General features: G+C 40.6%; 1 protein-coding gene across 2 annotated transcripts in view; it reads right to left on the bottom strand.

Moving 5' to 3' along the window:
- Window positions 1-293: 293 nt before the first annotated feature.
- zcchc2 (zinc finger, CCHC domain containing 2) overlaps window positions 294-14,836 on the bottom strand; it is a 37,099-nt gene continuing 22,556 nt past the window's right edge. The window contains exons 6-15 of one of the 2 annotated variants that reach the window (XM_036556344.1): window positions 12,336-12,430; window positions 11,244-11,327; window positions 9,747-9,813; window positions 9,471-9,591; window positions 8,444-8,535; window positions 6,447-6,544; window positions 6,048-6,143; window positions 4,299-4,890; window positions 2,623-3,197; window positions 294-1,123 (exon numbers count right to left, since the gene is read on the bottom strand). In XM_036556344.1, the coding sequence (XP_036412237.1) occupies window positions 1,062-1,123; window positions 2,623-3,197; window positions 4,299-4,890; window positions 6,048-6,143; window positions 6,447-6,544; window positions 8,444-8,535; window positions 9,471-9,591; window positions 9,747-9,813; window positions 11,244-11,327; window positions 12,336-12,430 (1,882 nt within the window). In that variant the 3' untranslated portion in view covers window positions 294-1,061. Of the gene's footprint in view, window positions 1,124-2,622; window positions 3,198-4,298; window positions 4,891-6,047; window positions 6,144-6,446; window positions 6,560-8,443; window positions 8,536-9,470; window positions 9,592-9,746; window positions 9,814-11,243; window positions 11,328-12,335; window positions 12,431-14,836 lie in introns of both variants that reach the window. The other variant, XM_036556343.1, reaches the window with a different exon arrangement.

A 14,836-nucleotide genomic window follows, 5' to 3' on the forward strand; every position in this document is an offset into this window, starting at 1 on the left:
TGCATGTTTTTTTTCCTCCATGCTGCTGTTGGTGAAATTCAGCTTGAACTCATGCACACACAGCATGCAGCGGCACCCCCTGGTGGCGAAAGGCGGCGTAGGTTCCACACAACTGGAGGCAGTGAGCAGCCGGCAAAAGTCTGCTATACATCAGTGCACTTAGACACCTGGCACCCACCCACACACACACACACACACACATATATATTCACACATACAGGCTTCTTCTGAGAACATTACTAGTAGTGCATCATGTCTGAACGAAAGAAAACAAAAGCAAATCAGCAGCATATAAACAGAATGACCAAAGTATAATGTTCAACTCAGACCAGTTCACAGTATATCTGACTAGTGTAGTTATACAGTTTACATTCAAAACACTCACATTGAAAAAGAAAAAGTGTAATTATGTATTTCTTACCAAAAAAATTAATCTTCTGTAACTATCAGAAAAGAAAATGGTCTCCAAAAAAAGAAAACAAAAATATGTAAATGAAATAAACAGTAAATACAGTTTGTTTTTGTTTTTTTTTAGCTCTTATTAGCTGCTCGTAGCAAGTATAAAAATTTCTGAAACTCTTCCTTGGGCCTCTATAAAATGTGTCCATTTCAAAAAGTAGAGGCTACTAAATACTCAAGTTAAGATTCACAATAACTCCTCCCTCCTATTCTTGGCTGAAACGTGAGAATTTCAGTTGAAATATGATCATATATGGATAAATAAGATATGGAAGCATACAACAAACTGCTCTTGGCATCCAACCTATTCAGTCACATTAAAATTAAATCATTCAGTCTTCATACAGAAGCCCTAGTGTCCTTTTGTTTATGCCTTCATGAATGACTGAAACTACACTGAAAAGCTTTTGAGGGAAAAACAAACAAATAAATTTGCCTTAGTTTGGGGCCGGTTTTTCCACAATCTCTAACTCAAGAATCTTATAAAGATGCCTAATACAAATAACACAAAAATCACATCGCTTTTAACAAGGGGGTTCTGGCCTCTTTACTACAGGGAACAGCTGGAAAGTGAAACAGAGTGCTTCCATGGTCCTCTGCTGTCAATCAGCTTTGTCTAGTGCTTCCGACGAGTGTGGGGCAACGTACTTAAGCCGGAAGCCACCTGAAACACACACACACAAAAACATGCACAAGCACAAACACAGACACACATACGGAGGGGTAGTCAGTGTAACGGCTCAGAGGAACATCAGTGTGCCTTCAGAGAGCACAGATTTGCTGATCTCTGAATGCTCCTTGGCAGAATGCGAAAAACATCCTTTATATATTATAATATTATTGAATATTATAATAATATTCAGTAAAGTACACACTAGAGGTGGGCAATATTACTATATTTTGCTATTTCAGACCACATAGTCAAAATATGATGGTAGTTATAGAAGAGACTGTATGACTGTAGGAAGGGTTTGGGCATTCTGGGCAGCTTCTACTTTAAGCTAGAAGGCCGGACCAACACTTTGATCAACACAGGACTCGGATGACTGAGGAACAGGGAGGAGATGTGGTGCTGGTGGCTGTGACACAAAAGGGTGCTGGACTGGAATAAGGAGGAGCTTCAGTCAGGATCCCTCACGTGAATTATTTCATTACTCTGCTTACTGCTATTATAATAAATGACATCACAATATGCTTCTTCTGAGCATAATGTGGATATCGTCAGTTTGAGTGAGTTGAGAGAAAAGTTTTGGGGATGTATTTACAGTAAAGATTTGGGTGACTATTGACTCAGTTTTTTTTTTTTTAGCATCTGACAGCACTACAGCTGAACAAAGCTGAAAAATGATCAGCTACATCTGGGTTAAGTGGAAACTTCTAACTTCGAATTTTCTCAAACCACTCCTTTAAAGGACACAGACCAACTGCATGTTTCATTACAAAGACAGCGTAATTAGTCCTGTTTAACTGGATTTAGAGCAGTGCAGACAGTTAAGCGTTAAATAAATAAATAATAAAAATTAATAAAAATTACTGTATTCTGTTTTTGATTGTATTTTACAAAACGTGGCACTATTAGTGTTACAATTACCAAAACAGAGAAAAATAGAGAGATACATACATCTTTAAATATTGTGATGCTATATTCTCACCATATTGCTCACCCCTACTATGCTCTAATTTTTTGGCCAATATTTAGTCACTGATATCAATTATGGAAAAATTTGTTTCATTAATTTACTCAAATGCTCATATGACACAAATGGTCATTCCAATAGACTGTAAAGCACTACACTGTTCTGTTGCACAATGAAAGAACGTGCTTGCATAAATGAAACTGAATGATGGCAGCGATGTGATGGGCAAAGTGGGAAGAAAAAACAGAAGGTCGATTAGTAATAAACTGCCGATTAATCAACTAATTGTTGATCACTTAATCAGTTAAAGAAATAATCGTTAGCTGCAGCCCAAACTCGCCCTAAATCATTTCCTAATAGACTGTAATTTTATTTAATCAAATCATTGCCTTCAGAGATTTACAGCCCAACTTGTTCCCACACAAACACTGCATGGAAATGATTTGTATATTTTGCAAGACCTGTGCTGCTCCAATGCACCCTTGGCTAAAACACTGACTAAATCACCGTCTGACCCTGCCGTTACCTGGCTGCCCAGCATCCATGGACGGCTGCTTGCAGTCCTGTGCGTAGTGGCCACTCATGCCGCAGTTATAGCAGGACACTGTTCCGCCCTTCTTCAGCCCCGCCCCTCCGGGCACCACGCCCACCGGGGGAAAGAGGGGTGGGTAGAGGCGGCCGAACGCCCCCACCTGGGGCAGGGCATATCCCGGCTGAGCGGCCAGCAGGTGGTCTGAGTGGGCATGGAGTAGGGCAGAGCCTGCAAAGGCTGCGGTGGGTGAGGCATGGGCATAGAAGGGCAGGGGAGGCGTCCCGTTGTTCTGGTGGGCCTGGCTGGGGAAGGCGGCGGTGCTGCACAACGATGGAGCAAGGTGGAAAAATGGAGGAGGTGGGCCGAACACCTGGCGGGCTCCGTGGGGTGGCAGGAAGAAGTTGTGTGACTGATTGGCTGACTGGTGGGCTCCGCTGCCTCCACAGCTGCCACGACAACCACAGGCATTGCAGCCCGTCTGCTGCTGCTGGACGGTGGGTTGTGTCTGCGGCTGCGTGTGTGAGTGGGTCTGAGCTGGGAGGGGAGTGCAGGGACCAGTGCAGGCGCTGCTGGAAGATAAACAGACAAACATATTGATATAGATAAACGGATAGACAGATATATAGATAAAAGAAAGTTCAAAAAAATCAAACCATGAATTTTTAGAAAATTAGCTGGAGCTGCTTTCCAACATGACATGTTCTCATATTGAGAAACCATGACTTGTCTGAACTCTACCAGATGGCAGTGAAGAACCTGTGTCTTTGATTTTGGACAGGGTTTTTTTCATCGATGTACTCCAAAAAAAGGAAGCACAAAAAGACTACTGCATCTGGCTGATGCAGGTCAGAGTAATGTAGTACAGTTCTAATAGGATTTTCAGCTAATGGCATGTATGCGTGAGTTCAGTACGACAACAAAGCAAACTCTGTCACTCATGAACCTGTTCACTACTCAGCAGACTGTTCAGTTCAGTCATCCTGGCTCATCACATTGATTTGTCAAGTCTACTCAAGCTTTAGCAGGAACTTCAGAGGTTTTAAAGAAGCTATTTTTTTTAGTTACATCTCTACAGATCATAAGCGGATTTTATTAAATATTTAATAAAAAAGCATTAAATGGTGTTTCTTTTGAATATTTTTTTTTATTTAGTGGGTAAGAATTCTAAAAGTATTCTCTTAAAAATGTAATAGATACTAGACGCGCCATTTCACAAATCCCTCAGGGAAGCAGTCTTGGGCAAAGTGTATAATCCCCATGTTAGTGACGTTCTAACATGCTTTTTTGGAAATATTGTGTATGCATGCATACATGCCATGCAAGCATATAGATGCTCCAGAATATATTCATAATTTCTGTTATTTCTATTCTCAAGTAACTCTTCATCTTGATTAAAATCACAAGAAAGTCTGTAACTGCCAGCCCCACAGAAGACAAATAATCCACACACTCGCAGTACTACAGCATTTGCATATTGGAAATATGTTAGTGTGCATTGAGCAAAACCACAAACCACAAGTGTGGACTTTAGCACAGGTCATTTGAATGATGTCAGTGCTATGTTGCTAGCATAATGGTTTGGCTAGTCAATTAATCAAATAATAGCTCCTGCCGTGCTGGATAGAATATATACATGACAAATACACATAACTATGCATATTTACACGTACACACTGTTAATGTAAGACGAAGGTGTCTCGCTCTGAGCCGTGCTGTGGGTGAGGGACGCAGGAAGTAGTGGTCCGGGACCAGTCGTTTGGTTGGACGAGGCGTGGTGGGGCAGGGGCTGGCCAGCGACCCTGGCCTTCGCTGCAGGAGAAGCGATGGTGGATGGAACCTGAGACTGGTGTTGGGCCGCTTCTGGGCAGGCTGGCTGCAAGGGGCACTGGGTGGGTGAGAGCACACTGATGGCACCCATGGGGAGCTGCTGTGGCTGGGGGGTGGCAGGGGTCTCCACTGGGCCCCCAGAGGCTTGCCGGGTGTACCTGCGGTCCTGCTTGGTCAGGGGAATGGTGATGGTTAGTTTGCTCTCTCCAGGTTTTCCTACATCTCTGTGTGCAGGGCTGTACTGCAGGGCGTAGGGGAGGCAGGAGCTCAGGGCCAGCTCCACCACAGCCGAGGAGCGTGGGACGTCCGGGCACGGCCGGTCCGGCTCTGCCACCAGTGGGTTCACCATGGCAACTGCCTTCCGTCCTGCAGCCTTGGGAAGGTGGGATTTGTCTGCCAGATCCTGGGCAGAGTTATCCGACTGACTCTCTGTGTCTGCAAAGAGAGGAAATCGCCACACACAAGCCTTTAGCCTCGTCAAGTTATCTGAAACGTACTTGGTTCTCTGGTTATCGATTAAAAAAAGGACAAGAAAACGGCTGCTTTTGTTGTTTTTAGCTGTGTCACATTCTTTTGTCCATCTTTACAGATAACAGTGTGTCATATAGTTTCAGAAACCACACGCAAGTCTATTTGAGATCAGGAAACACCTTGATGTGGCTTAAGACAAGTGTGTTTTGATTTAGGCATGCAGTTTGTATGTTGCTAATTGGTATCCAAAACCAAATGCTACTTTAATCTAGCGTTAAGTTATGAGGCTAACATTGCTAACAAACACTAGAAGTCAAAGGAAATCACCTAAATCTTTTCCATAAAAATATCTCCAAAACTTCTCTCAACCTGCTCAAACTGCATCCAGCTCTTCACTGATGTCGTGCAGACATATTGATGTGGTTTAAGATACAGTATGACATATTGTGAGCTATAAAAATGAACAAAACTCCACCATGTAGCTCAACAACATCAGGTGTTTCAGAAATCAGGTGTTGTGCCAAATTTAGACCCCATCCCCACCCACCACATGCACAGACGCTAGCATACGGACGCTACAGGTTACGCTCTGAACTTCTGTTGTATATGTTTTTAAATTACTGTTCATCTTGTTTTTTTTAACTGAAGATATGTTTATAAATAGACACGACAGAAGCTGTTGTGATTTGCGTGCACGCGAGGAGGAGCTGGAATCTGTAGGCGAGGTGCAATTCAGCACAACACCTGTTGTCTGTTGTTGACGACAGCAAACACCTACATGGTAACGTATCATTCATTTTTATAGTGCACAGTAAGTCATACTGTGCTCTAAACCACAAAAGCGAGTCTGTGTGAACCTAAGACCTGAATGTGGTTGAGAGAAGTTTTGGGAAAAGATCTGGATGACTATTGACTGCTAGTACTTGTTAGCAACGTTAGCCCGGTAGCTTTGTTAGCCAAATATGTCTGGTGTAAATTTGATTTTTCACCAAACCATTCCTTTAATCTCAGCGTCCAAATGTATATTTACTAGCTTCACAGCTCCATCAGTTGTGGTAGTTTAAGACAGATTGCATACAGCAAACACAGTATTATAAAGGATGTAATGTCAAAGAGTTGACCTTGGGTCTCCAGGCTGCGCTGGTGATGAACAGGGCTAGACGGCACAGAGTTGGAGCTTTCTGATGATGTTTCTCCATAAGTGTCCCTGCCTGTGGCTTCAATGAATCACAACAATGCGCACACACACACACACACACACACACACACACACACACACACAAACACACAGGCTTACATAATACATCCCCAACCAGTTGTACTCATGCTGCACCAGTTCCTTACAAAACAAACACAGCTCCTCATCCAGTGATGACAGACGCATTACATTAGCATACATATAAACCGATTCATCCTCACCAGACAGCATTACAGCTCTACATATATTCTCAGTTAACTTACGATACAATCTATATGCCATCAATAATCTGACTTACACAAATAGCCACCCACACTCTTACCCTTACACACGGCCTGGGTCATCATCTGAACAGCAGGCGCTCGCTGAATCCCATTGGCTACAGAGCTTTTCACAGCTGTGCCTCTCCTGCCTCTTTCCCTGAAAAACACACACCTTTAGTGCTTAAAGCCACACTGTAGAAAAGCTAGTTGGACCTAACCAGTAGTACCTAAAGCTCTGTGCTTTAAATACTCCAAAATATGACTGTTCATGACAGATTTGTGCTTGTTTCTTTTTTCAATTAACAATTCAATGAAACAACCTAACAGCTCACTTCTAACCTACCAAAAATAGCTGAAAATACTGATTTCAGTGGTTATAAAGACAGCTTGTGATTGTGATTCAGTTTGCTTAGTACTACTGAACATAATACATAACTTGTCCGGGCTTTTTGGCTGTCATTTTACATCAGGATTTGTTTGTTTATTTGTTTGTGCTGTATTGTGTGTGGTCTGTGGGTTTGTTCCCACTGCCAACCGAGAACCAGCCACAGTAATGGAGTCTGACGTTTAACTGGGCCCCTGAATGAATGACTTAACAGTGCAGCAAAGGAGTTTGCCTGGGCCGCTGGCCGGGGAGCTTTATACCACAGTGAAAAATATGTCTGCGCTGCCAGAGATGTTTGTGTGTTTTGATTGCGGCTGATTTGTTTTAATAGTGAAGCATTCTTGGTTTTGAGAAAGATGCTATACAAATGAAACTAATTATGATAATCTTTTAGCATCAGTACTGGTGTTGTAGTACTCAAGTCTCGAGATCATAAATTAGTCTCGGTCTTAGACTCATCTCAGTATTGGGTTAAGGTGGACTCTTATAAAATAATACTATTTATTAATGTACATAATATATAATGAGTGATATTGACCATCCAATAAACTACAAATAAATTTCAGCATTTTCAGCACTTGATCTCCACTTTCAGTGAACTAAATCCTTTGCAGTAGCTCTAAGCAGCTTAACCTCCAGATTTACGTTGAGATGGGCTCTTTTCTGCTCTGCTTACAGACTCTACAGAGTGTGGGGGTGTAACGGCACACTAACACTACAAAATGTGCCAGCCCCACACTCAATGGCCACCTGCCGTATCCAACAACACAGCGGTCAGCCAAACATGTCCTGCCTTGCAGTGTGAAAATGGACACCAATCCTGCATTTTTCTCTGCACTATCTAACTGTGATGGAGCATTACGAGCAGTATTAAGACAAGTGACTGGCAAAACATTCAAGTCACCTATGTTGAAGAGAGTGTCAATATATTTTCCTCCCTCACAGCAATGATCCAACATCTAGTATAAAGTCTTCCCAGAAGAGTAGAGGCAGGTAGTTGAGGTGGAAAACTCTCCGTAAATATCAGTAAATAGTGCATTTCTTATGTATTGTTTTTCTTTTATAATTAAAATATGTCACCTTACACAATCACCTCTCATGAGCAATCACATATGCTGAGGCATACAGATTTTAAATTAAACAAAACAAGAGCACTGCTAACTGTTATGAGACTGGTCCTCGGTAGGATCTCCTGAGTACAGGTATAAGGAATCAGTATCAAAGAAAAAGAATGCCTGTTGCATCCTTAGTGGTTTGTAATTCATCCCTAGTGATCTGCAATGAACATGTACCATTTAGTACTGCATTAAAATGTGTCTCATCTCTCCAGAGAACAGCATATTAAACCCACCATCATCTCTTCGGTGGAGTAGTGAAAAAGCTCTTTGTAGCTATATATAGCCCAGTTCACACACAAACTCCAATAAGTTTAGCTCTCAAGAGGCTGAAAATGGGGCTGGGAGGGGAAGATGCTGTTCTGTGGGGAACACAGTTTTCCACTGTGCTACATTTCACTCTCCACCTCTCAACAAGCAAAACAATTACTTTGAAACGGAGGGCGAAAAAAAAACAGTCAGCACTTTCAACTTGATCAAAAAGAAAATACAACATAGCTAAAATGTAAGAGGTTGAGATAAAGCATGGACTGTGTGTATGAGTGTGTGTGGGTACCTTTTGCCTGGCGGCCTCCCTTTGTTCTTCATTGCGTTCCTCTCCTCTGAGCAGTTCTGAGTGGACACACAAACTGCTGGGTTCTCACGCTCCTGCAGTATAAAGCAAAACAGAGACAATGCAAAAAATTAACACTCCCCCAATACTCAGGTTCAAGCAAGTACAGCAGAGACAGAAGTGTGTGTGTACTGTGTAAAAAGGGATGACCAAGGCTGTATAGTACAACAGTTTTAATCAAATTTGCGATTAAAATTAGATATTTCATAAATATAAACATAAAATATTTGGTGCAAAGGTAAGCATTCATTCATTCACATGCATGCTATCATTTGCATTGCTATCATTGAGTTCTGCTTACTTAGCGAGATAAACAAACATGACCCATGTGCTACTAATTGAAGCTGCAACAGGAGACAATATTCTGTTAAACTTATTGTATGTTTCTACTCTGCTATGAAGCATGAGAGTCTTAATGCTAGCTCATTGCTAAGGTTGTGCTGTCAAGAAAGCTTTCTCACAGACGTGCTGTCAAGGAAGCGCCTGAGGTAGTTGGGTTGTTTCTCTAGCAAAGCTAACGGCAATAGGTGAAGTTAAACAGAGTAAAAAACAGTGAAAAGATATTTTTTTCAGTTTTAAATGTTACTTTGAGAAGCCAACATCTTGGCATGTCATCCACTGAAGAGGAGAAACCCCATTTAGGGGACAATGAGTCACCCTCAGCATTTAATATTTCACAATGGGTAAAGGATTTCCCTTCACTTTTTAAGACCGAGCCAACAGTGAATTGTTAGTCAGTACTCTCAAGCAACAGGCAAGGCAAGACGCCCTACATAACCGGCAATCCAATTTTCAAACGCGATAGTGCTCACAGGCACGGCCTGTCAAAAAGACATATCGTATGTGTAGATGTCCATCTTCCAGAGACTCTGCAAGACACTGTAAGACTCAGCACTGCTGTTGTAAACTGGCAAAAAAGTAGGATGAAATATGTTCTTCTGGGGAGAAAAGAAGGCCTGAAGACTCTTACCTGCTGTGGCTCCGCCCCACTCTGCTGGGAGCTTCGCCTCCTCCCTTTCACCTCTCCATTCATCTCACTGTGGACACTCCTTCTGCTGCACTCCCACTGGCTGACCTCTGGCTGCTGCTTACTAGAGAGAGAGAGAGAGAGAGAGAGAGAGAGAGAGAGAGAGAGAGAGAGAGAGTGAGAGAGTGAGAGAGTGAGAGAGTGTGTAAGAGTGAGTGAGTGAGTAAGAGTGAGTGAGTGAGTGACTCTATAGTACATCTCAATGTGTATGAAACTCACCTGTGTCCTGTATTTCTGACACTGTGTGTAAGGTTCCTCGAGCAGGAGACTCCAAAGGCATCAACATCTGGACACAAGAAAAAGTTTCAATACACAAAATCAAATCAGCAACAGCCAGCTAAACAGCTGCCATCATCTGACTGGGTCTCTCTTTCCCAAATGACGAAGACAAACCTGAGCTTTTAGCGAAGGCAAGCATCTGTTAGCCCATATGAGATTTCAATATAGCAGATGTGAGCAGTGAATGCATGTGGGGGTGTTTGTTTTCATACGTTTCCCAGGCAAATAAATTAGTCAGTGTTAGCAGTGTTCTTTCTTTTTTTTCTTTTTTAAATAATAGTCAAATATATGTGCAATTCTTATTATATACAGACACTCGCATAAACTGTATTGTGCAGAATTCAGAGACCACCTTTTCATTTATTTAATTTCCAGTCAAAACAACCATTAATTATAAGTTATTCGATTTTGACATCTGAAAAACTGCAAAAATTTTTTACAGAATATTACACAGTAGCCTCAACATCTAAATACAATATTTTTTTCAGTATTTAGTGTGTCACCTCCATTTGACTTTATTACAGCTTCCATTCTTTTTGTGAGACTTGCTTTCAATTTTTCAAAGAAACCTGCAGGGATTTCTTTTCCAGTTCAGTCTTAAAGTTACAATTTTTGCTTCTCACAATCCAAGTAATCCCAAACAAACACATTCAGTGATGTTTTGGTCTGGGCTACGATGTTTAGTAATCCCAATGACAGTAACAGGGGTGACTGATCAAAGCCTGGTACAGATGAAGAATCTCTTCATGTCACTGGTTTGATAATAAAAACAATAGAGTGGGCGTGGAGGACCTGTGGCAAAAAGCATCACTTTTTTTGAAGATGTTTTTTTTGGTACTGAAGCATGTTTCTGAATTGTAAATACAATGCACATATGATAAACATTTTTTGAATAATTCTTGCCACAAATTCTTAATTTTGGCTGCAAGATTCATTGGCTTGGTGGCCTGAGTGGGAAGTGCAGACTTTTATATAAGCCTACCTTGGCATTATTACTACCTTAAATACATTTATGACAAATATGTACATATTGATACTTGTATAATACATATATGGGAAATATCACTATTAAATACAGATACTTAAACATATTCAGTCGTATTCAAAGGAACACCCCTGGACAAATACATGAAACACAGGAAATCTTAAATATGGGATTCGTTTGCAAGTCTCCTTGGGAAAAACAAAAAACATAAAATTGAATTAAAATAAAACACAATGTCAGGATAAAACATTTTGCGCAAACCAGATTGCCCTAATGTGCTAAATTCAGTAAATAAGCAATAATTGTGCATTAAAATGTAAAGAAGATTTCTCTGTAGAGGATGTGTACTTTTTTAGGCACTTAGAATGGGACCTACAAATGACTGCACAACCTGACACAGTATAAAAATAAGAGTGTATGTGTGTTTGTGTGAGAGAGTGTGTATATCTCACCCTCCTCCAGGCTGGAGGTCTCTGAGCAGTCCTCTGAGAAGCGAGGAGCTGGCTGTCGCATTCTGGCTCCAGGTGCGCTGTTGCCTACAGACAGGAACCCATAGTTAGATATTACACCTCCCTCAGGACACACACACACACAGAACACCTGTCACACTGTACCACATACAGTACGTCTGCATACTGTATAGATTCACTGCACCACAGGCAACAGCCAAACCTAATAATACCCTGCTAGGCCCTGCTGGCAATATTCAAATATAATTCATGTCATAAACTGCCTTGTGAGCAAAGCAGTATGTAGGAATGTGCATGATTTAAACAACACCATGACTGTCAGCCCTTGTGCAATAGCAGACTGATGTCACTGTAGTTACACATTTCCCCCTCTAGATGCAGGTCTGATCTGTGTACAAGAGTGCCAACTACAACACAGCAGAATCAAGGCACCAGGGTATTCTATGAAGTCAGCCTGCCCTACGATAAATAGCTCAAATATGTTCAGTGTTTTAATTCAGTATAAAAAGGATCCATTGTAAATGTACTGAATAAAAATTAAGTGGCTTTTTGGATTGCCAGGACTAAACCTGCTAAGACAACGTTATATCAGTACTGAAGTACTACTATATAGTACCATCCTACTCATATAAAAGATTTTCTTCATGTTTATTACTTCTTTCATCTTTCAACATTTCACAGTAATATACATCACCAAACATTTTTTGCCTAGGGAAGAAAAACATCAAGCCTTTATATGATGTCTTTAGGATAATAAAAAAGAAATTCATTCAGGTGTGTCCAGACTTTACTACTTTCTCCTGTACAATGTCAGGAATACCAGATTTTGAAATTGCTAGTATATCATCTACATACTACCCTAGTTTTACAGAGAGATAACATTGGTTCTTTCTTCCCAAACCCATGAAAAAACTGCATCACTCCATGCTTTGCTATTTTCAAAGCTAGGAACCCTGTAATTCACAGATGCAAAGTACAGGCTCTGCTTGAATGTCTTGGCAGGCGGAGGCTGAATTTTTATGGTGGAATGATGTGCTTGTTGCTGCTGCTGAAGCAAATGTAAGGGGGACTTACAGTGGCTGCAGTGCAGGGAAGACACATCAGGCGGGAAAAACCCAGAAACCTGGCACATCTGAAGAAACTCCTGCGGCACGGACAAAAACATCTCCCTGCACAAGACACAGGCGAAGATAGAATCAGCCAGGGTGAGAAAGTGAGACAACAGGAACAAGTGTAAATGAAGAGCTAAGAAGAAAAATGAGAGCTAAAAAGAGGGAGAGTGAGAGAGAACAGAGGGAGGGAGCGACTGATTGAAGTAGATTATTCAATATTCACCAGGATTCAATATTGTCAATAGGGCTGTATACGATAAACAAAAAAGAAAATTAAATCATTAATCGCAATTATCTATATGAGTTAATCATCAGCTAAAATTTCATGATCGTGACAGCTTTAGTAACAATTCTACATCCTGGTACTGCAGACTAAATAGCTCAGATGAGCTATTTAGCTTCCTAGCTGTTGTTACTGTGTAGCCAACACAAGGTCACACTGACATGAAATGATATACAGCACTGTAGTGCCCACAAGCACAATCACACGTTTCTACAGTTAGACTCGTGTACAGTTTAACCAAAGCTTACATGTTTTTTCTTGAGACTTCAAAATTGCACTGGCTGACTTTTACGAGTTGTAAACATGTGAACATATGTTACAGCGCCAGTTTATAAACTTGTGTTATTTCTCTAAGACAAATAACTTGTCTCAGTGAAAGTGTCTCCTGCTTTCTTTTATTTAGCTGAGCTGATGAAAACACATCCATCTCATATTCTGCATGTGATTTGAAACGGAAAGTAACTGTGGAATATAACCACTGGCCAGCTCAAATAACTGTGATGATCTCAAATAACTGCGATCAGGCAATATCATGGTTAAAGCAAAGAGGGGAAACAAGTATATTGTTCCTCCGTTATTTGATATACCTTCACGTCATGCATCAACTTCAAATTTATACACATAATGTCTTTTGACTTTGTATTCATAAATACGAACAAAAAAGCATGTATTCATAAGCAACATTGTACATAAATGCATCAATCTGCAGGTGGTGATTCAAAGGCTTGTAATAATATTCAATAAAGCATGCACTTTTTAATATAATGCACCTATAATACCTTACTGCAGCTATTACCAATATCAATAACCAACAGCGTTAAGGTAGCTGCTCAAAAAAAGCTATTTATTACAAATTACTAATTGCTTCTCTCAAACTGTGATGGGAAAAAGTAATCTCACTATTTAGTACTTTACCTCTAAGTTACTCTCTAAAACCCATAGTATTTTCCCTATAATTTCCAATTGGCACAGATATGCATAATGCAAATGATACAAATGAATGAAACAAATAATACAAATCTGTAGCAACTCAGAAATACAAGAGAAAAAACAATAGCAGTACAAAAACAGCTGCGTCAAACAAAGATAATATCTTAATGAATAAAATGTAAAGCTTGCAAAGAATTAAAATTGTGTTTTTTGTTTAGGTAAGGTTGTGGTTTTCTCTTGTTTAGCATAGAGATTTTTAGCCATAAGTTTAACATTAGCATAACTAGATGCTTCGACAGATTGCTTGAAAATCTGTAATATAATTAGAAGAATTTAAACTGTAATATGTTACACAAAGGAAAAAGTCATCACATTACTGTAAAGTTACTTTGTACGACATCAGAATTCAGATTATCGGTGTTGGGTGTAACGGTGGATCACTGAATAATTTTAAATAATCAGACATGGCAACTATTGTAAACCTCTTTTTCAGTGATGTGCAATGATGTCGGCTCAGCCATCTTGGTGCATACCTACTTATTTTATATAAATATTATACATTATTAAACTCTTATCCAGAGCTGTTCATACCAGCAGGTTACTGTAACATTAGGTTTCTTGTCCAACGACGCTTTTTGTGAATATGAAAGAATGTGAACTGGATTTGAGATTTCACAATGCAATGAATCGTTTCACCAAGACGTGTAAATGAAGCGCATTACTGTCAGAGATTGGCAGCACTTGTAATAAAAAGCTACATGAGGCAATATTTCAGCTGCCTCTTCAGTTCTGCCTGCACTCACAGTGTGCAAGCCACTCAGAGAGGATCCTGCAGGCTTCTCTTCACTGTTTGTGTTTCTGGCCAGACCGGGCAAAAGCGGTCACATTTCAAACACGCCACAGGAAGAAGAATCCCCCGCGGTACTGACATCAGGCCTGCTGACCTAAATATTGCAGCTTGCCTTTAAGCTCTGAAAGGACACTTTCCATTTCATGCAAAAAGCTCCCATCCTAAAATGATTCCAAACCTTCACACCCACTTGAAATACCCACTGCTTTGCACAGATGGCAAGGACAAGAATCATCACTCTCCAAACCTATGTTTAAGCTCCCGAGGGGTTTTAAGAAAACTGAAATCACTTATTCGGCACACTGTCTTCCGGTCAATATCAGCACTGTAGATTACACAGTTGTGTGATATGAATTGCAAGCAGTCAGTGCAGAAATATAAATAAATGCTGCATTCTACC

Source organism: Colossoma macropomum, unplaced genomic scaffold (genome assembly GCF_904425465.1).
Source record: "Colossoma macropomum unplaced genomic scaffold, Colossoma_macropomum, whole genome shotgun sequence".
Classification (NCBI taxonomy): domain Eukaryota; kingdom Metazoa; phylum Chordata; class Actinopteri; order Characiformes; family Serrasalmidae; genus Colossoma; species Colossoma macropomum.